The 23,912-nt window shown below is 48.2% G+C and overlaps 1 protein-coding gene across 2 annotated transcripts in view; it reads left to right on the top strand.

The window, feature by feature from the left end:
- PUF60 (poly(U) binding splicing factor 60) overlaps positions 1 to 22,869 on the top strand; it is a 346,754-nt gene extending 323,885 nt beyond the window's left edge. For both annotated transcript variants that reach the window (XM_086966385.1, XM_086966384.1), the window contains 3 exons: positions 10,176 to 10,311; positions 11,134 to 11,369; positions 20,493 to 22,869. In XM_086966385.1, coding sequence (XP_086822511.1) covers positions 10,176 to 10,311; positions 11,134 to 11,369; positions 20,493 to 20,792 — 672 coding nt within the window. In that variant the 3' untranslated portion in view covers positions 20,793 to 22,869. The remainder of the gene's footprint in view (positions 1 to 10,175; positions 10,312 to 11,133; positions 11,370 to 20,492) is intronic.
- Positions 22,870 to 23,912: the final 1,043 nt, after the last annotated feature.

Below are 23,912 nucleotides of genomic sequence, written 5' to 3'. Positions count from 1 at the left end.
AACAAAACAACCCTTGGTGTACAGTAATGAAATTACAGATATGTACAAAATTAGTGGAATCACACAGCTTTTGCCCAATCAAAATCTGTATTGAAGATAGTTGGCATTTGGGTGGCACCAAAGCCCCTCACACTATTGCTTCTTTAAGCTCTGTTTCGGCTGATAACAAACCTTTGATACAGCTGTGCCATCAAAGCCAGATGTAAAAAAAAAAAAAGAAAATAGTCACACCGTCCATCAAATCCAGTCCTACTCCTTTCTCAAACTCTATACCCTTGCCTTCTGTGAAGGCTCGCTCTCCTTCATTTTATACCTAATGCTTTTATTACCAAACTTGGCTGCTTGTTATAAAAATGTCTTAAGCATACAATTAAAATGCTCATCAATGTTTACCTTTAAATTACCAAACAAACCAGAGTAGAGCATCTGTATGATGCAGGCATCAGCTTGATTGATTACTAGAAAAGAAACGTACTCTGTCTTATAAACCAAGAAAGAGAATTAACCTTTTCTCTAGAGGCTGGAGGCTAATTCCTCAGTGGGTGGTTTTGTTGTTAAGAATGGGAATAACCAACTCTTGTCCATACACTTTAATCTTTACTGCCTCAAGGAGCAATTTTTGTTTCCTCCTGGCCCTATTCGGGGCATGGAGATTCAAACCTGTGTACAAGAGAGCATTGCTGTATACCACTTTGTTTTAAAGTCAGGGCTTTAAATTTAATACAGACTTATACAAGAAGCTAGTGACCTTTTCTTGGAGTTGGTGAGATATAATTGCTGTATATTGCTTTTTGAATCATCAGTCTTGTTTGCCTTCCCTTTTGATTTGCTAAGCAGGAAAAGGAGAGTTGGTACCATTTAACTTGGAGATTTCTTTGGCCCTTGGGATGACGGCCAAATGAAGCATTGCCAGAAAGGTGCAATATATATCTGAAAGAAACACGTTAGTGTTAGATTCCTTACCTTAGAATATCCCCAGGCGTCAGTCTGGATCCGGAAACTTTTGCGTAGCAGTACCCCTGCGCGTCGGTAGGCGTCGTCTGCAGGCGTCCCCTGCGGCTCCGCGTCCGTCGTCGGCGTCGTGCGCCGTGATGACGTCGCTGGAGTATATAGACGCCGCCTCCGCGCGCTGACGTCAGTTCTTCTTTTTTCCGCGCCAGTGGACGCAGATCTGAAGAGCAGTACTCCGGTCTTTGACCAAGTTTTTCGAAGTTATTTCTCACTTTGTGCCTGATAGGATGCCTGGGTTCAAGCACTGTGATGACTGTGAGCGCACGATGTCGGTCACAGACCATCACCGCCTCTGTCTCCGGTGTCTGGGCCCCGACCACGACGTGGACTCCTGCGTCGACTGCCGGGCCCTCACCAACAAGGCTAGGCGGGAGCGGTCCCGCAAGCTACTGGAGCTCCGGGTGTCGGCCCCACGTCGGGACCGGGAGCGGTCCCGGTCCGGCCGGAGGTCGAGAGAGCGTTCGAGGGAGCGATCGCGGAGCCGCGCCGAGCGTTCCGGAAGTCGACACCACTCGTTAGGCTCGTCAGGTAGGAAGCACAAGAAGTCGGGGCGTCGTCATCGTACCCCCGACTCCCCCCCGACGCTCGCGCGATGCGGCCGGGGGCTCGGGTGACCCCAACCCCGCGGCTCCGCGAGAGTCGCCGGCGCGGCCTGCCTCATACCCTCCGGTCCCTGGGCACGGTGCGACGCCTGAGGAGATCGAGGCGTTCCTCATGGCCATGAGGGCGCTCGGTTCTCCGACGGGGCCTACGGTGCCTTCGGGCCCAGTGCTACCGTCTGGGGGCCCTGGCGGTTCGGGTGTCCCTGCCTCGGCGCCGTCGGGTGCTCCGGCCCCGGCGCCGCCGACGGCTCCGACCCCGGCGCCGCAAGGGCCTTGGGGATCGGCGCCGGCTGGTCTTCCGGCCTCCCCGGCGCCGTTGCCATCGGGGTTACCCCCGACGCCGCCCCCGCGCGGCGCCGGTTCTCCGGTGCCGGCTCCGGCCGGCGGCGGGGTTCCGGCTCCGGGCGGCGCCGTCCCCTTACCTTCCCCGACGCCGGACGCGGCGCCGGACGGGCGTCGCTCGACGCCGGTCCCGGCGCCGATGGGGCCCATGAACCCCGAGGAGCCGGTCTACATCGTTGACTCCGAATACGGAGAAGATGAAGAGTTCGGTGAAGGTTGGGAGGGGTCCGAGGACCCTCTGTCACGCGAGTGCCAGTATGACCCGGACTGGACAGGTGACTTGGGGGATGCCAGTGGTCTGGACGACTCTCCTAACCCTGGTTTGATCTCTCCTCCTTCCGTGGCATCGGTGGAGGGAGCTGCATATTCTGTGGTGCTGATGAGGGCTGCCAAGGCCTTAAACCTTGAGCTCCCCGTCGCGGCCGTGAGGCCTAACATCCTCACCGAGGTCTTCAAACCGCAGTCATGCCCACAGGAGCCACTGCTGCCGTTTAATGAAGCCTTGTCAGACGTTCTGTTGGGCACTTGGTCCAGGCCCGCTTCAGGTCCGCCTGTTGATCGGAACGTGGCCAGGCGCCACCGTCCTTGTCCGGACGACCCCAAGTTCCTGTCTACCCACCCCACCCCTGAGAGTCTGGTGATCCAGGCCTCGACCTCCCAGTCCGCATTCCCGTCGGCCCCGCCCGACCGGGAATCCAAGAGGTATGACCAATTTGGCAAGAAGGTCTTCTCGTCCATTAGTTTGGGCCTGCGGTCTTGCAACACCGCTTGCCTCTTGGGCCGCTACACCCACTCTGTGTGGGATACGGTCGCGGAACTGCTGCCAGAATGCCCCATGGAGGTGCGGGCAAAACTCGGTCAGGCTGTGGCTGAGGGCCGAGATGCAGCGAAATATTCGATACGGTGTGGTCTTGATACGACCGACTCGCTGGGCAGGGCTATGTCAACGACTGTGGCGATTCGTCGCCACGCCTGGCTGAGATCCGCCAATTTTTCGGCAGACGTCCAAAATACTTTGATGGACATGCCGTTCGATGGCTGTCACCTCTTCGGTGACAAGGCGGACCACGCGCTGGAACGCTTCAAGGACTCCAGGGTCACGGCCAAGTCCTTGGGTCTCTCGACCCAGCGTCAGCAAACGGGTTCGTTTCGTCCCTTTCGTGGCCAAGGAAGGGGCGCCCCCACACGTGCTGCCAGCCACGCGCCGCAACAATCCTTTCAACGCGGTGGCGGCCGTGGAAACCGCCGTGGTGGCGGTCGGGGACAACGGCGGGGTCAGACCACACCTTCCCCCGCAGCATCTACCCCAAAATCCTCCTAGTCCGTGCTTTCGGCCCCATGTGACGCCAGTGGGTGGCAGGGTTCGCCATCACCACGCTCACTGGCGCACGATCACTTCGGACAGGTGGGTGCTGCAAATCGTCCGAAGGGGCTACTCCCTCCCCTTCGAGACCTCTCCTCCAGCCATGCCACCGCAGAACCACCGTGTGTCGGGGGACCACTTGACACTTCTGCAGGAGGAAGTTACGGCCCTCTTGGCCAAGGGGGCCATCGAGCGCGTTCCTGGGCCAGAAGTAGGGCGTGGTTGTTATTCCCACTACTTTCTGGTGCCCAAGAAGGACAAGGGGGGCCTACGTCCTATCTTGGATCTAAGGAACGTCAACGGCTTCCTCCGGAAGGAGAAGTTCAAGATGTTGACGTTAGCTCAGGTCTTGGCTGCTCTAGACCCACAAGACTGGATGGTAGCGTTGGACTTGCAGGACGCCTATTTTCACATCCCCGTCCTGCCGGCCCACCGGCGTTACCTGCGGTTCACGGTAGGCCAGGAGCATTTTCAGTTTATCGTGCTTCCCTTCGGCCTTACAAGCGCCCCACGGGTGTTCACAAAGGTGATGGCGGTGGTCGCAGCCCATCTGCGCAGGTTAGGGGTTTCAGTCTTCCCCTACCTAGACTACTGGTTGTTGAAGGCGGGCTCGCCCCAGACAGTCGTCCACCACCTTCAGATGACGGCAGACCTCTTGCACGGCCTGGGGTTCTCCATCAATGTGCCGAAATCACACCTGTGTCCCTCTCAAAAGCTCCTTTTCATCGGAGCGGTTCTGGACTCGGCGCAGTTTCGGGTTTATCCTCCGGAACGGCGGGTTCGGGATATTCAGGCTTTGATTCCCATCTTTCAGCCGCTATCCCGGGTTTCGGTCAGGTTGACGCTGCGGCTGCTGGGACTGATGGCTTCCTGCATCCTTCTGGTGCATCACGCTCGATGGCGGATGCGGGCTCTGCAGTGGGACCTGAAGTTTCAGTGGGCCCAGCATCAGGGCAACTTGTCCGACCACGTCTTGATCTCGGAGGGCACTGCGAGACAACTGCAGTGGTGGCTTACGGACCGCGATTGGGTCAGGGGCAAGTCCCTCTCCCTTCCCCAACCGGAGCACGTTGTCGTGACGGACGCGTCCCTCCAGGGCTGGGGTGGCCACTTGGGAGAGGCAGAGATCAGAGGCATCTGGTCTCCGGCGGAGTCCCGGCTCCATATCAATCTGTTGGAGCTGCGGGCGATTCGTCTGGCACTGAAGGCATTCCTCCCCTTTGTCAACGGGAGTGTAGTGCAAGTGTTCACCGACAACACCACCGCCATGTGGTACTGCAACAAACAGGGCGGTGTGGGGTCGTGGACCCTTTGCCAGGAGGCTCTGCGCCTCTGGCAATGCCTGGAACGTCAGGGCGTGACTCTGACGGTTCAACACCTGGCAGGTTCTCTGAACGCCAGTGCGGACGAACTCAGCCGTCGGTGCTCGATGGATCACGAATGGCGTCTGAACTCGGACGTGGCGCAAGGCATCTTTCTGCAATGGGGAGAGCCTTGGTTAGATCTATTCGCCACCGAAGAGAACGCGCAATGTCATCAGTTCTGCGCGTTGGAGTTTCCAAGACGGCACTCGCACGGCGACGCCTTTCGGCGCGAGTGGAGTTGCGGTCTGTTATACGCCTTTCCGCCTATACCACTTCTGCCCAGAGTGCTGAAGAAGATCAGGCGCGACCGGGCCCAAGTTATCCTTGTGGCTCCGGACTGGGCTCGAAGATACTGGTATCCCGAGCTACTCAGCATGTCAGTCGGTCCCCCGATCCGCCTGCCCCTTCAGGAGGACCTTCTGTCGCAGCAGCAGGGGACGGTCCTCCACCCGAACCTGTCCAGTCTCCACCTCCATGCTTGGAGATTGAGCGGCGGCAGTTGAGGCCATTTGACTTGCCTCCTGAAGTCTGTGATGTTATTCTGGCAGCCAGGCGTCCCTCCACTAAATCGGTATACGCCTGTCGGTGGAACAGATTTGTGGCATGGTGCACAGCAAAGGCTGTGGATCCTCTTTCTGCCCCTCTTTCGGAGGTTCTTCTGTTTCTTCTTTCTCTTGCCCAGCAGGGCTCTGCTCTGGGCACTATCAAGGGCTACCTTTCTGCCCTTTCAGCCTTTTTGAGGCTTCCTGATCAACCTTCTTTGTTCAAATCCCCGATTGTAACTCGATTCTTGAAAGGCATCACTCACATGTTTCCACCTGTTCCGTTTGTGATGCCTCAGTGGGATTTGAACCTGGTTCTGACCTTTCTAATGTGTGCTCCCTTTGAGCCCCTTCATTCTTGTCCTCTCCGTCTCCTGACTTTAAAGACGGCTTTCCTGGTTGCCATCACCTCTGCCAGGAGAGTGAGTGAGCTCCAGGCTCTTTCTGTCCAACCTCCTTTCCTGTCCATTCATCCTGATAAGGTGGTTCTGAGGACTAGACCTTCTTTCCTGCCCAAGGTTGTTTCGGCCTTTCACATCGGGCAGTCCATCACCCTCCCTTCCTTCTTCCCACCTCCGCATCCTTCAAAGGATGAAGAGCGGCTCCATCGTCTGGACCCAAAACGTGCGCTTTCATTTTACATGGATCGCACACGACAGTTCCGGGTGGATGGCCAACTGTTTGTTGGCTACGTGGGTGCGAAGAAGGGGCGGGCGGTTTGTAAACGAACCATCTCTCGATGGGTCGTCCTCTGCATCAAAGCGTGCTACTCTTTGGCTCGGAAGGAGCCTCCTGTTGGGCTGAGGGCCCATTCCACTCGGGCCACGGCGGCTACCACTGCCCTGGGCCGGGGAGTCCCCTTGCAGGACATTTGCCAAGCGGCTACGTGGGCCTCGCTGCACACCTTTGCGAGGCACTACTGCCTGGACAGTCAAGTCCGGAGGGATGGCTTCTTTGGCCGTTCTGTCCTCCAGGACTTTCTGGTGTAGTTTGTATTGGTTCGCAGACCCACCACCGGGGTTGGTATTGCTGGGGTATGTATTCTAAGGTAAGGAATCTAACACTTACGTGTTTCTTTCAGATGAACAAGTTACTTACCTTCGGTAACGATATATCTGTAAGAAACATTAGTTAGTGTTAGATTCCTTACCGATCCCACCCATCCTCCCCGTTCTGCGAACTGAAACCTAGGGTTAAGGACATCCCTTTCAGGGCCCTAGTTTTACATGGCACCAGTGTTGGTTCTCTCATGGCTCTGCGTCTCCTGGCGCGGAAATGCTGTGTGCAAAGAACTGACGTCAGCGCGCGGAGCCGCAGGGGACGCCTGCAGACGACGCCTACCGACGCGCAGGGGTACTGCTACGCAAAAGTTTCCGGATCCAGACTGACGCCTGGGGATATTCTAAGGTAAGGAATCTAACACTAACTAATGTTTCTTACAGATATATCGTTACCGAAGGTAAGTAACTTTTTCATTAGGTACCAGCGGGGTATTTAGGTTATTACTGTGGATCGCCTAGGGCACCCACACAATTGCGGTGGGTAGGGCGTACTTTGCTTCTCCTCATTCTGCGCCAACCTTCGCACTCTTGCTCCACAGAATTTTACAGATACGATGCCAAAGATGGCGCTGCCCTGTGTGTTTATTTGTTCTTCTGGCCAACTCTTCAATTTACCATGGCTGCAGTTTCCTCTTTAAAACTTACAAAAACTGAAAGGGTATCTTTTTGAAGTTTCTATTGCCATTGTTAATAGCAATGCCTTTTATTTATGTTTTAAAAAATAAAAACAAAAAACATTGTCATTTACAATGTCAATAACTCAAACTAATGTCAAGGCGAACCCTATTGTTTTCATGGTCATCTCCATTTTTTGCCTGGTAAATGATGTGATTTCGACTGAAAGTGCACTGGGTTCCTGCTAACTAGGTTTCCGATGCCAGATCTCCTTCCCAAAACTGTACAATTGTTCCCCCAATTGGCAAAACCTTTAGCACCCTCTGTAAGTCCTTAGTAAATTGTACCCTGGTACCAACATGTCACACGTCCCTGTGCGCGTTGTCCCGTACCACTGCATGTAGTATTTTTAAGTCGCCCCTATAGCAGGGCAGCCAGCCCTAAGACAGGGTTCTGCAAAAGCCTGTCTGGGATGAGGGTATACAAGGCAAACGCATGGAGATGATGACCGGAGCGCTAAACTTTTCAGACACTCTCCCCCAGTCACAGATCTGGATTTAATCCATCATCATTCTTTGGCTCACTTCGCCACCTCAGTTCAGACCCAGCTATATGCCGATCAGGCTTGACCCTATGCCTCATGGGAACAGTCCAGTTGCCTGCAGCCTCTGCGCACAGGCCCCCTCAACCCCTTCTATAAGAAAATACCTGATGCCTAAGGACACCCCTCGCGCCTGGGCCTTGGGGAAGAAGGGCAAGGACAGTATTAAACAAGCTTTGCAGAGAGATGCAGTGCCCAGTAACGACTGGAGTCAGGCAGCAAACTTTGAAGATGATTCTCTTGCGAATCGGTAGCCAATGAAGCGAGCTCAAAAGAGGGGGAGTTGCCGTTCTGGCTGGAAGATTGAGGATGAGAAATGCTGCTGTATTTTGGACAACTTGCAATATACTTAAAGCTGTCTAATTTATTGAAGACCGTAGAGCATTGCAGTAGTCAAAGTGACAGAGTGCTTGGACAAGTGTTTTTCTTGCAGAAAGAGGGAGTGGGAGGAGACTCTTCCCTAATAAATCTAGCATGTGAAAACTAGTGGCAGTAACCTGGTTTTTCATGCCGAGTCCTTGGTCGAGGTGTACGCCCAGATTTCATACAACCACTTTGGGGGAAGGGGCAGGGCCAAGTTATGAAGACTACTATTCGGGTGTCAAACTGCTGAGCCTTGCCAAACATCATAATTTCGGTATTGTTAGCATTGAGCTGGAGACAATTATCAGCCAGGATGAAATAGCAATCAAGCCTGCTGCGAAACGGGCTTTAACATTCTTTAGGTCATGATCCAAAGTAAATATCAAGTGCGTGTCGTCCGCATATGAAAAGGATAGAAAGTCAAACTTTCTGGCAGGGGGGAGGAGGGGGCATATATATATATTAAAAAGCCTGGGGCTCAAACAGGAGCCATGGGAGACCCCTTTATCCACTTTCACAGTGCACAATTTGTAAGCTCCCAAGGAAATAAGTGCAGTCCGTTAAAAAGTCCTAGTGCCATGATAATGCTGTCCCATTAATTCCTAACTCCTGTAATCTCAGCAGCATTTTAGAATGAGACGGTGTTGTATGCCACTGAGTGGTCCAACAGCACAAGCAGTGAAGGGGTGTTATCAAGAGAACACCTAATGTGATCGGTCTTTGCAGCAAAGCTGTCTTGGTGCTGTAAAAGGGTCTAAAATCCGATTGAGAAGAGTACAGCAGCAAATTTGTTTCAAAGTACTCCATGAGTTGGATATTAATCTGACTATCCAATAAGTTGCCCAATTTTGGAGTAAGAGAGATGGGTCTATAGTTGATCAGATTGGTAGGGGGTAAATTCGGCATTTTCCCGATGGAAGTGACTAGTGCTACTTTCCAAGCCAAGGGAAATTCACCCGAGAAGATAGATAGATTGAATATTAAGCAAGTAGCAGAGGCAAGTTGAGAGCACAGAGAAGCGGTCATGTAAGCTGGACAGATATCAAAGGGGGGGACACCGATTTAGCCTTTGCTAATGCTTTCTGGATAGACTGGCCACAATAGCTTAAATTTGATTGCTTAAGTTGGACCATTGGAGCATGTATGTATTGGCATTTATATAGCGCACTACTTACCCGTAGGGTCCCAAGGCGCTTCGACCGCTGCGAAACCCTTCCTGGCTTCCCTGAGAGATGGTCCCTTAATGGGTATCTCCAGGGTGAGACCAGGCATCCCCGGCGGTCTGGTGGGGCCGTTAGTGAAGATGAGGCAAGCTAATGCCCAGAGTTGCCGAGTGTGATCACTGATCAGAGTGGGCACCGAGGCGAGAGAATTATCAAGTCCGCTGACCCTGGTCCAGAAACCTGCCGCGTCGGGAATCGAACCCTGGTCCCGGGCCGTCCTCTGCTCTCGGGTCTGCCGCCTCTAACCAGTGAGCCACTACTACTTCCTGAGGTCCGGGCTTAAGCTCCACACTGTATTTCCGCAATAGTATTTGGGAAATTCATTAATTTTACTTTGAAAATGATCCACTAAGAAATCAGAGTAATTGTGACGGTGCAATATCAGAGGGGCAGGCTCATGGGTTAAGAAGGGAATTAAGACCTTTAAATAACATCTCTGGAGGAGTTTCTTGCCTGATTGATTTAGTTTGAGATCTATCTAACCATATATATAATATATAGAGAGAGCGAGAGATATAACCGTGCAGAACTCTGAAATATCACGGTCCGCTTTTGAAAGTGAAAAAAAAGTATATTTAAAAACATGCTTAGCTGAACGATGTTTCTCTGTTGCCTAAACATATATAAAGAGACTATTTTTATAGATGGGTGTCGATCTCCTTCATGAGTTGTTATTTATTAATCATTGTGTGTATTTGCAAATGTCTTCCCCAAGGCTACTTGACCACACTACCCCTAATAGAGCACTTTGGGATTGCATAGCAAGCCCCTTTCCACTAGTAAGGGAACCCCTGCACTCTTAACACCGTATCTGAACTTATTGATATATCACATAAAGAGCCAGCTTCCTACATGTGGCAGGAACTGTTGTATGTATGTGCACTCTGGTTGGACAAAGTCAGTCAGGTCTGCAGTCTTCACTCCTATCTCTACTTAAACCAACGTGAGGATTTGGTGAGCAATAGAAACATGTGAGAAACGTTTCCAGATGTAGAAATTAATTGGTTTATGTTTACAGAAGTATCAATAACCCTGTCTAAATTGTGTCATTTTTATGAGTTGATGCAAGTGTAATCTTTTATTCGCAGGAGGCGGTTACTGGAACTGGTGTCTTAGCTTCATTAGGTTCTCCAGGTTTGGTGTCTCCAGCACTGACATTAGCACAGCCCCTGGGGGCATTACCGCAGGCTGTCATGGCAGCACAGGCACCTGGCGTCATTACAGGTAAGAAGATACTCTTATATGAACTCTTTCATTGAAGACTGGCTCCATCGCCTAACACATAAGAAAGCAGCCAATCCATCACCAGGCTGCTTTCTGTGGTCACTGACTAGGTTTATGCTTATGAGGCACTGGCTGCTGAATCAGTACTGAATGCAATGTCTTGTTGTGAGTGTTACCTGTAATGTCCTGTAATCTAGACCACTTAAGTAGTGAAGATAATTTGTGTAATGATTTATTGTTACCCACTTATGTCCAGCTCTAAGAAAGTGTGTATTGAAATAGTTGACTTTAAAAGAGTTCATAAACTAGCGTAAGATTTCTTTTTTTGTTCAGAAATCTTTATTGCATATTAAAAGAGAAATACAATAGTAATACATTAACAATACACTAGTGCAAGATGAAATCTAACTATCATCGTTCAGTCTAGTATTGAGGCTAAAAAGATTCCATACTAAAAATTAATGGGCTGGGATAAAAGGGGAATTAACCATAACCTTATTTTAGAAAAGATAATTAAATATATATTATAGTAATAATGAATGATATAAAGTTAATGAACTGCAAATCATTGTACTTAATTGGGTTATGTCACAAAATTGTGCTTTTATGACTTGAACGTCCGACATTGCGAGGAAATATTTTCGGTGTAAACTGAACAACATTTGGGTACTGAGAACCACATTTTAGAAATCTAATGATCTAATATAGTCTGTCAAATGGACTAAACTTTTATAAGGTTTACAGCTATTCTTGGTTTGAGACTATGACAGCAGCACACAGCTTTCTTGGCCACAAATTGTGAATTACTTTGTTTCTTTTTAGGTGTGACACCAGCACGGCCTCCCATCCCAATCACTATTCCTCAAGTCGGTATTGTAAACCCAGTGCTGTCTAGTCCACCCACGCTGAACTTGCTGGAAATTAAGAAGGAGAAGGAAGAAGAGGAGATCTTGATGGAAGCTGAGCGGCCAGAGATGCTTAGCGAGCAAGAGCACATGAGTATATCGGGAAGCAGTGCCCGTCACATGGTCATGCAGAAACTCATGCGCAAACAGGAGGTAAGTAGGCACCACCTTGCCCATGTGCTGGGATAAAGCGAGCCTTAAGAAAAAGCTTATGTCCGCTTTAGAGTTGTTGTGTTAAGCAATAGGCCTATTACAGTTTTGAAAAAGAAATGCTTCTCTTTGACCCACAATATCACAGCCTGCTTCCTCTATATGCATATCCTTTTTAGGTCTCGGTAATATCCGGTCTGCCGAAGGCAGACCGGATGTCCGAGAATTATTGTCAGTAAGAGGGCTGCTTTAGCCCTCCCTCTTTTTGGCTCTCCCTCCATTGGCTGGCTTCCTAAATGGAGGCCAGCCATTGGAGGAGAGAGCTGCCTCTCCGAATAGGCTCCGTCTTTTTCGGATTTGGGGGCGTCATTTTTGCTGTTCTTTAGCTTGTGACGTAGTCCGTCACTCAGGACAGCAAAACCACGCCCCCAAATCCGAAAAAATATCGGAAGCTTGAGTCGCCATTTTTCCCCCGTCTAGCCTGCACCAACCCGTCCCCTGTGAGGTCGCCTCTGCAGACTACAAAAGCATGCTGTTTAAAAAGCAGAGACTGGGTTGAAACTCAATGCAGCCCTTGGGCTGAGGCTTTAACTATAAAAAATTAACTCTGACATGCCGAAGGGGCTCCGCTTCGAGCAGCTTGACTAATGCTCAGGAGAGCGACGGTCGCCGCAGGTGAAGCCACCGCCGACCCTCGGCGGCAGTGGGCAGCTGTGCTGGCTTGCCCAGGGGCGGACTCCGGAAGGACTTGTGCTAGATTAAGCGTGCGATCTGAACGGGTTTTTCCTGCTCGTCCACTCGTCGCCCCACATCGTAGGCTACCAATCTGCAGGTCCGAAGGAAGAAGAGGGAGGGAGAGTGGTCCTCCGGGGACCAGTGCACTTCTCGCAGCCAGTTCAAAGAGGGGAGAGAGAGCCGAGGTCCGGGGCTCACGCTCGTGGCCTCGGTCCTACGGGCGCATACAGGGTGACCCCAGGGGCTGACTTCACAATCCTGGACGGCCACAAGCACATACTCTCAGCGGGCACACCAAGCACAGCAGGCGAAAGGACGGGACGTGCACTCACCTGGGACAGGACATGGCGAGCCCAGCCAGACCCCAACTCACTCCTGAGCTGCCAAAGTGTTCCGCCGAGAAGCACCCTCTCCGTCTCGCCGTGTGAGGCGGGTGCCTGCCTCCCTCGCTCTAAGATGCGTGCCTGCCCTCGAGTGAAGTATGCTTCAGCCTATAAAATATGTTACGCCTTTCCCACTATGAGTGGCGTACCTCTGTGTTGTGCATGTGTTTTCCTGTCTGAGAGTGGCGTGTGTTTCTCTTTCTAACTGAGGTTTGTTTGTGTGTCCGTGCCCGCGAACGGGTGATGTGTCTGCCCTCCTCAGGGTGACGTGTGTGTGTGTTCCCTGCGTGCGAACGGTACTTGTATGTCTGCCTCTGTGTTGTTTGCAAGTTCTTCCGTGTTAGCAATCCGTCTCATTTTTCGTCGAGGACATGAGGTAACTAAGACTTCTGAGGAAATTCCATGTATTTCTATGTTAAAAAACATAACTGCGCTTTTAATGAAAACAGCAATTATGATAGGAAGTCAAGTTGGCACAGAATACTTATAACAGACCTGCGTCAGTCTTAAAACTCGTGTGTGAAACTGTCTGATTCCTCATCTACTTTCCCATGTCTAAGTGTTCTTGAGCTGCCGGAAATGTGAGCCAATGGGAGGACTTGGATAGTGGGCCGAGAGACCTGGATCCGTGTGTGTTTTTCTTGCCTTCTGTCTCGCTGTCCGCCCCTCCCCCCTCCCCCCCTTTCCGCAGCTCTCCTTTGCCTTTCTTGGGCGGCCGCAGGGCTATAGTAGGTCACCCGACGAGCTTCAAGTTGGGGATAAAGCATCAAGAGAGTGTGGGAATAGCCGCGTGCAAGTACCTGGATCAGTGTGTGTTTTTCTTGCATTCTGCCCCGCTGTCCGCCCCTTCCCTCTGCCCGCAGCTGTCCTTCGCATTTCTTGGGCGGCCGAAGGGCTATAGTAGGTCACCCGTCGGCTGTCTGTGACCGAATTGCAGGGGGCATTGTACGTGGTGGGGAGAACTGAGGATAGAGCAAAAAATTGCTAGCTGACACCCCCATTAAATGTAAGAATGCGCATTTGATAAAATTGAAGAGCTGGTCTCAATGGCGTAGGCAGATAAGTGGTCACCCGCGGCGACAACGGGGGGGGGTGCTGGCGGATTCCTCGGCAGCGGGGTGGGGGGGATAGGGGGGCTGGGGTTCCGCTGTCTACCGCCACGAGACGGCCACGCAGTTCTAAAGGGGGGGGGGGGCCCTCCGCCCCCAAAACTCATATCACCCTGGGCGGTCCGCCCCCCCTCCCAAACTTGCTACGCCACTGGCTGGTCTCTGTATAAACAGAGTCACAATTAGACTTCCAACGTTCTACTTGTGTTCACTTACATTTTCTTAAACAGGACGCCATAACCTCGTTTTTTATATATTGCTGCGTTATCCAGCGCCAACTTTGCTCGAGGGCATTGGGGTGCTTTACAAGAGAACCACGCCCTGTTTACACATTTTCATGGGCAGGGGGGCTAAGTTTTCGTAGCAAGTAGGGCAGGATGCGAACGTGAAAATGTGTCTCCTCCCATATCGAGATGGCTTGTGCGGTAGGTCCTAGTGACACGCGGGTGTGGCTAAATGGCCAGAGCAGCAGCATTTGGAGCTTTGGAAACCAGATTCAAGTCTCGTTGTCTCAACATCTTGTGATTCTGGGCAAATCACTTATCTCCTCCTGCATCCCAAAATAGAATGTGTCCATGTTTAACGAACCCGGTGCTCATGTGAAGCTGTCCAATACCTTCGGGTCGAGTTCGCGTTATATAAAAAATGCGCCAAAGCTTGGGTCTTATTATGTCCCATTGCACCGGAAATGGGCAGGCTGCACACGCTTATCTGCCATTGAATCCTGGTTTCTGTAAATCCGGGTGAGCCCCCTCCCCTTCGCGGGGACGCAGATACTATTGCCCAGTAAGTGCCCGCTATCAGGGTAAGTGGCTGCCCCCTGGTCCCTTTTGTCATCGCACAGCCAGAGGGGGCGACATGAAGAGCTGATAATGGGGCAGGGGAAGCGGCTTCAGCGGCCAGAAGAGGCCCATCGGCTGACAACGACTCTGACCGCGGGGGGGCCCGGGGGCAGGGCAGGCCCTGGTGTCCATGGTGGCGGGGGCAGGGCAGGCTGTGGGGGCAACCGGTGAGGGCTTCGAAAACATACAGTGTGCGCAGAAGATGGCCGCACGCGGGAAGCTGTGTATATGCCAATAGAAATAACATTGCCATTTATTTAGGGATACAAAAAATAAAAAATAATAATGAGCAATACCAATAGCTCTACCAATAATATTTTGCCGAGACCATTGCATTGTAAATGCTTGTTTGTAAATGTATTGCTATCCTGCACTGGGACTGTATTTGTAGTGCAATTTGTTACCTTTCTTCAGGGCTTTCTTCCATGTGGCATTTGAACGCTCAGCTTTGTGAGATATAACGCCACTTTTGTGGTCTAAAAATATACCACCCAAGATTAAGCGACTTTCCTTGCTAATGCCTTTCACACTTACAACCCTTTGCAGTAAATAAGAGGGCGAAGTTGATGTGTATGCAATGTAGAGGTCTCTCTTGCAGGTGACCTTAAATTTCATCATTCGGGATAAGAGGTCGAGTCTCACCAACCCTACTGATTGGCATGCTTTGTGACTACTTGGGTAATATGAAGGCCCTGCTTCTCACAGGATACCTTTATCAATTTTGGTTGCAGTGATGCCAGCTTAGCTACAGCAAAGGTCATCATTGTCAGTTGGATTATATCCTTGACTGCGCTAAACTAAGGAAACTAGTGACAGGCAAGCTTTTATGTAGGACAGCTACTGGGATACACTGCATGCTTTTTGAATGGATTAACCCCTTCACTGCGGTGGCTATTCCGCCGCAGTGCTAAGGGGGCGGGGCGGCCGCGATACGGGCGCATGCTGGTGACGGAACCGCTCCGTCACCAGCCGCGGTTGCGCTGTGCTCTTGACGGAGCGGTTCCGTCACGGCCCCGCCCGCTCAATGGAACGCTCAGCGCAGGTGCGGAATCCGCGCCGCGCAGGCGTTCCATTCAGCGGGCCGTCACGGAACCGCTCCGTCATCAGCACACTGCGACCGCGGCTGATGACGGAGTGGTTCCATCACCAGCAGGGGAGGGGTTAATCTCTTCCAGCCTCCTCTTGGAAAGATGTGTAATTTGTCCTGAATATTCTATGGAACCTTTGTGCTGGTGCCAAAGCTGCTTTCATCTTTTGGCATTACTGTAAATACTACTAACGGGTCGAGAACAGGAGAGAGACCCGAATAGTTAGCTTTATGGTCAATCTTTCTTCCAGCTTATTGGCTCTTAATTGACATCATCCTGTTTTCTCAATTTTTATTTATTTTAAGGCGCTGCCCACCCTAGTGCACGTCAAAGCAAATTAAATTAAAACAAATAATTATTCAAAGATATTTAGTGATAACAAGTATGAAATATCTATTTGCAGACAAGTGTTAACAGTTATGAAGAGGTAATGGCTAATTATGTATATCTGTATACAGGAGAATGATAACAAAAGAGAATGATTGTTGGAAGATGTAGGTGTCAACAAATCATTCAAAATATCGGAAGGCATTAATTGACCATTGCCTTAGAGAAGCATAAGGTCAGGATTTATAAGCATGTAAAGAATTACGGAATGCAGTGGTTAACGTTGTCCAGTACATTTTTTTTTTCAAGCCAATTCTAATTGTTTGAGGATGCCAGCCATCTGTTTGTGGGGAAACAACTATATATGTATATGGGGAATTTGTTAAGCACAGCGTGAACAAGATCAGAGGGGGAGGTAGGTTGGGGTGTTGAGTAGCAAAGCTTTATATCTGAGGCAAGCTGTTTTGTAGATACTCCATGCCTCTAGATGAAGCCAGTTCAGTGAGGTCGTAATTGGTTTGATTTCAGTTTTTCTTACCAAAAATGAATAGAGCTGCAGAGTGACAGCGTTTAATGGTATAAGTTGGGATTGAGGGTAGGCTATTTAGTAAAGAGTTTCTGTATTTGATTCTGGACATGACTAAAACATGCACCAGATTATTATTATTTTGTCCGATTTAGCTCAAATTGCAATTTGCATTACTGACTTAATTATAATGTGGGAATCTAGATTGAGTTTAGAGTTGAATAAAACTAAGTGCAACTAAAGTGTAGGATCTTAATTCTTATATATGATTCTAGGTACATTCCTAAATGTGCTGATAAATATTGGCTTATCTGTCCCATTTCTTGTTTCTTGCTCTATACAGTTTTATCTAAATTTTTAGGTGCTGTGATTCATGTGCATAATGGTTTCGCAGGTTTGCAATTCCCTGATTAGCCGCATGGAAGGGTATTTTTGCTATTGATGATTTCTGAATGAACACCTACTACTTAGTCTCCAAGATGATGCAATATGTTAGAAACCTTTTCCATGTTTGCGGTTAGTACGTTGGCTATTTTTAGGTCTCGCCTATCCCAATCCGCAAGGAATGGATAGGGGAGAATTATAGGAGGCAAAATAAGTTCTCAAACCAACGGCGGATTTCTAACAGTGCATGTGCTCGTGAACGCGCTTCTCCCCGAGCCACCTGCCTCCTAGAGCTTCACTTCAAAGGCTCTGCCCACAGCGTGCGCTCGGCCTCAGGCATTTCTCTGACGGCCGGCCGTACTTTCACTTTCACGGCCGCCAGGCTGTGTCTCGCATTTCTCCCCCCCCCCCCTCCCCACAGCAATGCCAAGAGCTTGTTCTCTCTTACTCCTTCTTTGTTTCTCTGGCAGTTTCTGTCTTCTACCCTTTCTCTCTGTTACACATTCTCTATTTTTACAGTTCTCTTCACCTGTCTAGCTTCCTCTGCTACTACTCCTTTGTCGCAGTCCTATCCGTGTCTCTCCTTCTCTCTTCCTTACTCCGTATCTCTACCTCAGCCTGTCTGCACGTCTCTTGCTCTCTATTTGCTTCTTCATCTCTCACGTGCTCCGTTTTCTCTCTCTTATTGCGTATATTTCCTGCCTCTTTCTCTTCGCCCCTCTTACACTCTTTGTCTGCCCAGCCTCTCCTCTACCTCTTCCTTGCGGGCTTTGTTATGCATATGGCGAGGACTGAATTTGATGATTCCAAAGTGCCCCGTCCATGAAGTTAGCAGAGCTGGTCGTTCTTCCTGTGCGAGTGTTTGCCCCCTGTCTATATGTCTGCTCCGATGAACGCTTGTGTGCACTCTATGTAAATGCATGTGTGCACACTGCTGTATAAGTGTGTGCTCTCAGTCGCGTTAGTGTGTGTTCGTGTCTACGTTTCGTGTTACCCTAATTGCTCTAGTGTGAGTATGTGTATTATTTTTTCAGTGTGTGCACCCGCTTGTAGTACCGTGGAGTTGGTGCGCGTGTGCGCTCTTGTGTCACTGTCGTTACTCTTTGTTACTGTGTGCGTATACCTTTGTTCATGTGTGGGTACATACTTTTGTGTTTATGGGTCCATCTATGCTTTCCAGTCGCCTCTGCATCACAGTGTACGTGTACTCTTGTGGTCACACGTTTGTCTTACGTCGCATTGTGAAAGCTTTTTTGTGGGTGCTTGTGTACTCATTGGTCAGAGTGTGCAGGCACTCTCAAATCAATATTTTTGTGCCCCAGTGTCCTTGTCTGTTCTTTGGTGTCATATTGTGCATGCACACGAATGTCAGTTTGTGTATGATTGGTGTCAGTTTGTGCATGTCTGTACTTTTGTGACTGGATGTGTATGCTCTTCTGATAGTAGTTGTGTGCTTGAATCAGTGCGTGTGCTTTTCTGTAAATGGGTGTATGCTCTCGTGCTTAAGTGTTTTCTTGTGTTAGTGTGTGCCCTTGTGTGTTCTCCTGTGTCAGGATGTGTATGTTCTTGTGTCCAATTATGTGCATTGTCTTGTGTCAGTGCTTTTAAGTGTGTCAGCATGTGTGTACTCCTACGTCAGTACTGTATGTTTTTGTATCAGCTTTGTATGTGCTTGTGTCATCTTATGTATGGGCTTGTTTGTTATTCTGTTGGAATATCAACTAGTACCATAGAAATGGGTTTCTGCACAGCGCTGCACGAGTGACCCAGGGCTGTAATAACGGATCTGCGCACCAAATCGGGATTAAAGCTCCTCGCGCTGTCTGCTATCATAGGGAGCGCTGCGAGGCAATGCAGATGCTTTGGCAGGATGTCTGTGGGCGCCGTACATGCTGTATTGTGTCGGGCTTTCGGCATCATGAGCTCCGTTTACACAACCCAAAATCATTAAGACAGCCTTGAGAGGGAGGGAGGAGAAATGTTTCTGCATAGATTGCCTGAACATAGTTGGTAGCCCATTTGGAGACACTTATTGCACAACCAGAGGCAAATTGCTAGGCAGTCAAAATGATTTTCTTTCTTTTCTTTTTTTTTTTTTTTTTTTTTTTTTTTTTTTTGCAAGAGCGATGTAGAGTATTTGGATTGGGTGAGTCACCACCTGGTTATTTGTGATTTCAAGTCTGTCAGACAACAAGGACTTTTTTAGGACTGGTTTAGAGCTCTCACTTATTCTTTACATATTTTTAAAGACATTCTATAGCCACATTGATAAAGTAAATATTTTCGTATTGGAACACAAGAGAGCTGTGTCAGCAGTGCTCTTTTATGTCAATGCATCACATTGAAAGTGATCTTTTTATTGATAGCAATGCAATCTGAAATATGACCTGTGTACTAATAGGCCACTTCGGAAACTGTCCCTTCACAGAGAATAACAAAATCATCTGCCTAACATTTATTGGGTAAGGAAGATTAAGGCCCGGATTAGGAACAACAACCTGCTGTAGGACAAATGTTAAAACTATCTTCACACTCTTTCTCCCCTTTCTATACCTCTCTTAATCTCCTCATTCAACCATCCACCTCTATCAATCCACCTACCAACTCACCCATCCATCCAGACTCCTAGCCAGTCACCCACCCGCACATCCATCTACCCATTCATCCATCTAGCATCAATGCATATTATATATCTCTGTTTCTCCCTCTCTATTTTTCTGTAGCCCCCTCTGTACTATATGCAGTAAACGTTGGGGAGCTTAATAAAGTCACAGCAGCAACAGCAGTGACCTCTGGGCTTACAATGGATCCAGTTCCATGTGAATGGTTTCTGATTACAGAAATGTGCTCTTTAGAGTAGCTGTGGTCCATTAAAGGGAGAGGTGCAGCTTTGAAAAAAAAAATCCCATTTGGGGACATGTCCAGCGGGGCACATGCAGTCTGCTCCTACATACGCCATGTCTCACGTGTTATCTAAGCAATGGTTTGAAATAGGGTAGGGTTGCTAAACCAGAAGCACACACAAACACAACCACGCACAAGCACACAAACTACTACACATACATACACTCACTCGCACGCACACACAAAATACTCAACAACACACTACACACACACACACACACACATATATACAACCACAGCTGCAAAATCACACATACACACACCCACACACATACACACACACACACTTGCATACACCACCACACAAGCAACCACATTCACACCACACCGACACATACAACCACACACACCAAAAACACACACATACACACAATCACACATACAACTGCACACACACAAACACACACACAAACAAACATACAACTATACAGACACACAACCACACGCACAACACACACACACAGACTTTTGTTGTAATTGGTGTTGCAAAATTTAGCAATGCCAATAGCTCAAACTTAAGTAATGCGAGACCTATTGCATTGCAAATGCTTGTTTATATGGGGTGACGTCTCTTCCACTCCTTTTCTGTGATATTTTTCTTTTCCTCACCATCTTAACACTGCTACCGTTGGCTTCTTACCTTGAGGTGCCTTATATTTTGGTTTAAGCCTATGCACAACTCAATAAGTATAGATGTTTAAAAATGAAATGTGTTTTTCAAAGTAAACAACCAAATAAAGTTATGGTCTGTCTTAATATTTGCCTGGTAACTGTTGATCATATCCTGAAATTTAGCAATGGTACTTAATTTTTTTCTCTGATTTTCAGTCAACGGTAATGGTGCTCAGGAACATGGTGGATCCAAGGGACATAGACGATGACCTGGAAGGAGAGGTGACAGAAGAGTGCGGCAAATTTGGAGCAGTGAACCGGGTTATCATTTACCAGGAGAAGCAGGGAGAAGAGGAGGATGCTGAAATAATCGTGAAGATCTTTGTCGAATTTTCAATGGTCTCTGAAACCCATAAAGCCATCAATGCATTGAATGGCCGTTGGTTTGCTGGCAGGAAGGTAGTAGCGGAGGTGTATGACCAAGAGAGGTTCGACAACAGTGATCTCTCGGCATGAACAGACTTTTAACTTATCTTCTTTTTTTTTTTTCAACATTGTAGAAATATGTGAGTAAAAGTTTTCCAGTATGTCTTACGAAAGCGGCTTTGTTCAGTGTTGTGTGTGAATGGACGAGTGCATGACTGGGTGAACGGGAATACTTGTTTTTTTATTGTTTTCTTTTTTTTAAGAATAATCAGATAACTCTCCTGGCTGCCTTTGTAGCCAAAGTGAAACTTTGAGCCTTTTTGTTTTCACACCACATACTAATATGCCAGCTGCGAAGTCCAGCAACATGGATAGGGATGCTAGTAGCTCATGTGATCTCCATACATTTGTCAGTTTCTGCTAAAGGTTTTACAATCCTACACCTAACTGCTTATGTTACTAACGTTATATACTTGGTGCTTTGAGTGCACAGTACAAACTGCTGCTGTGATTTATTTTCTAGTGTGCAGGGCCTCCCTTATTCAGTTTTCACTTGTCTTAGCCTCCCGGTATTGTGACCCAAAATGCATCCTTGCATGACATCTCCCAATTGCCTAGTTTTAGTATTTATAATCCCTCAAATGCCCATACATTTATAAATCTCCCTCTCAGCCTGTGTGGAGACATCCTGATAGATCATGCAATAACTTCCCTTGTCAAATTAAAACACTTGACTTCTTGTTGCGCTCTGCTGCACATGGCCATCATTCTTGGGATGTAGAAATGTTGACCATTGCCAGTATGTCTTTCCTGATTTAAGACCCCAGTTTTTAGCTAATAATTTACCTCAGTGTCAAAGCATATCTTGTTCTCGGCCTATGGTTTGCACTCAAAACTGCTCATACTGTAGGAAATGTCAAAATTGACTTCAATTTAAACCACCTTCATACACATTCCAATATTAGCAATACTATTTGGCGAGTCTCAGTGCGTTAAAGTTGGCCATGCAGTCAGACCTCTCCAGTATAAAAAGGTAGCCCTGTTGAGCAGAGGAAACCAATTCTAATCCCTCAAAAGGAGCAATAAAATACAAAGGGTTAGTGTCACTGAAAGAGCCTAAGCCGTGCGAGTGGTGGGGGTACATTTCTAATATTGGCTCTGTAGTCTAAGGGATAATGAAGCAGGCTCCCAAATTAAAGTAGATTTATCCTGAGAAGGCTATACGCACTTGTATAAGGGTAAACATTTTTTTCTCGCTTATTCACTTCACAAGAGCAAACAGAAGGATATAATAATGTGGGAGTAGGCTATATAGCATCCCATTTATTGTTCATTCGCTTTAGTTTGTCACGGAAGTTTTCAGTAGTCTACATTCATTTACGTCAGACAACACTCTAATAACTACGTAAAACCGTCTCCTGCGTTGATTATAAAGGCAGTTTTGTGCTTCAGCAAAGTTAAGATTTTGAGGGTTACATTTTGAAATAAAAATATTTTGATTTCCACTAGGTTATACCATCAAAGCACAATTAGATGGTTCAGGCTCGGCAGAAACATTTAAACACATTCCGGACAGCATTCAAAGGATCTTACTTGTTTTCTCCAGACATTGTTTGCATAATAATATTTAAATATAAGAAGTGAATGTTTCACAGCATCTATTTATAAACCAAGAAATATACTGTGGTCTGCTAATTGAGTAATTTCATACCATTAACATGATTTTGTTTTATGTTACTGCCTTGTAGTCCCCCTGTTGAACTCAAGCATTTGGAGCATTCACTGTAAATTCTGCACTTCCAAACAAAACAATAGACCTAAAATACAGAAGAACTGGGAAATAGCTTTTAAAGATAAAATGAATTGAATTATTGTATATAACCTCCTTGTAATGACACCCGCAGAAATACATGCGAATATGAACTGCGACTTCAATGACGTAGTAGAAATTTACAAGTATTAAGCACCGGCTAACCCCTTCCCATGCATTGAGTATATGCTGAGCCAGCGCCTGGTGTGCTATAAGTGATGTGATGGTGGTTCGGACATTTCGAACCTGATAACCTGTTGTCCAGTGTGGTGGTGACTCGAGTACTCATGATGGAAAAGTTTTCTCCTCATTGAAAGGTTTTTATTTTTCTTGTATAATAAATTGTGAAACTGGAAATATTTCTTGTTTATTTGCTGTTTTTTTCAATTACCGCTCCATTAACAGGTTTCACCACCGAAGCTCCCTTACTCCACAACATGAAACACTGGCACCACCTCTTGTCACAGCAGTCTATTCTGTCGGACCACACTGATACAGATAAGATCCACAGCACCAAGACTGTGATCCAGGCATGGGGGTGATCATTTGGAAGAATATCAAGTGTACCCCTAGGTTGCTGACCCAGAGTCTCATCCTGTCCAGGCCTCCATACACCTCTTATCGCACCACTGCATATTACGCAGTCATCCAAAGAGTGGCACAACACCATATTAGGCTCCAGGCAACAGGTGATGCACTGCCTCCAGACAAGGAGTGCAGGAAACACTGGAGCATTACCGACTCAGTTGGACTGCTCTCAAGGTGCAACCATTCTCAATGGGGGGAGATGGAGGAGTTGGTCAAGCACCTCCCAGAGGTGTATCATAAGTGGGGACAAGAACTTGTTCCAGATGGAAAAATAATTTCAACCTTCAATATTCAGTCCATTCTGGACCCTATTGATACTGCCTCCATGGAGATAAAAAGCAGTATCCTACTGAGATGCCACACTAGGTTCAGTGTGCCTGGTCCAGGGTAGAGTTGCAAAAGCACCTCAATAGGGTCTCGTTCTATGGTGAGCATCTGTTTGCAGTAGGTGTGAGCAAATAAATATTGTGAGACCGCTTTCCAGACACAAACACCCAAGTCTCCCTTTCGAATGCAGCAGGCAAGAGGAGGTTGGAAGACTTCACCACCTGCACAAAGTCAGGGATACCAGAAAAACCAGTTCTTTCAGGATAGCCAGGGACCCAGATACTTAAGCAGAGTTGGTTAACGTGGAAAAAGCATAGGTAAAGGAAGAGGCAAGTCTGGCAAGGGTGCCACAACCTCCAATCGCAATACACCTCTCGGGGGGGGGGGGGGGGTGGGGGGGGGGGGGGGGAGTAATGGGGTACGGGTGGGGGTTAAGGTTTTTCTGGCCACAATAAAAGGAAATAATCAGTAAACAAGTGCTGCCT

Source organism: Lissotriton vulgaris, chromosome 4_1 (genome assembly GCF_964263255.1).
Source record: "Lissotriton vulgaris chromosome 4_1, aLisVul1.2, whole genome shotgun sequence".
Classification (NCBI taxonomy): Eukaryota; Metazoa; Chordata; class Amphibia; order Caudata; family Salamandridae; genus Lissotriton; species Lissotriton vulgaris.
Note: the sequence above shows the minus strand (reverse complement) of the source record. Positions and strands in the feature narration are given on the sequence as shown.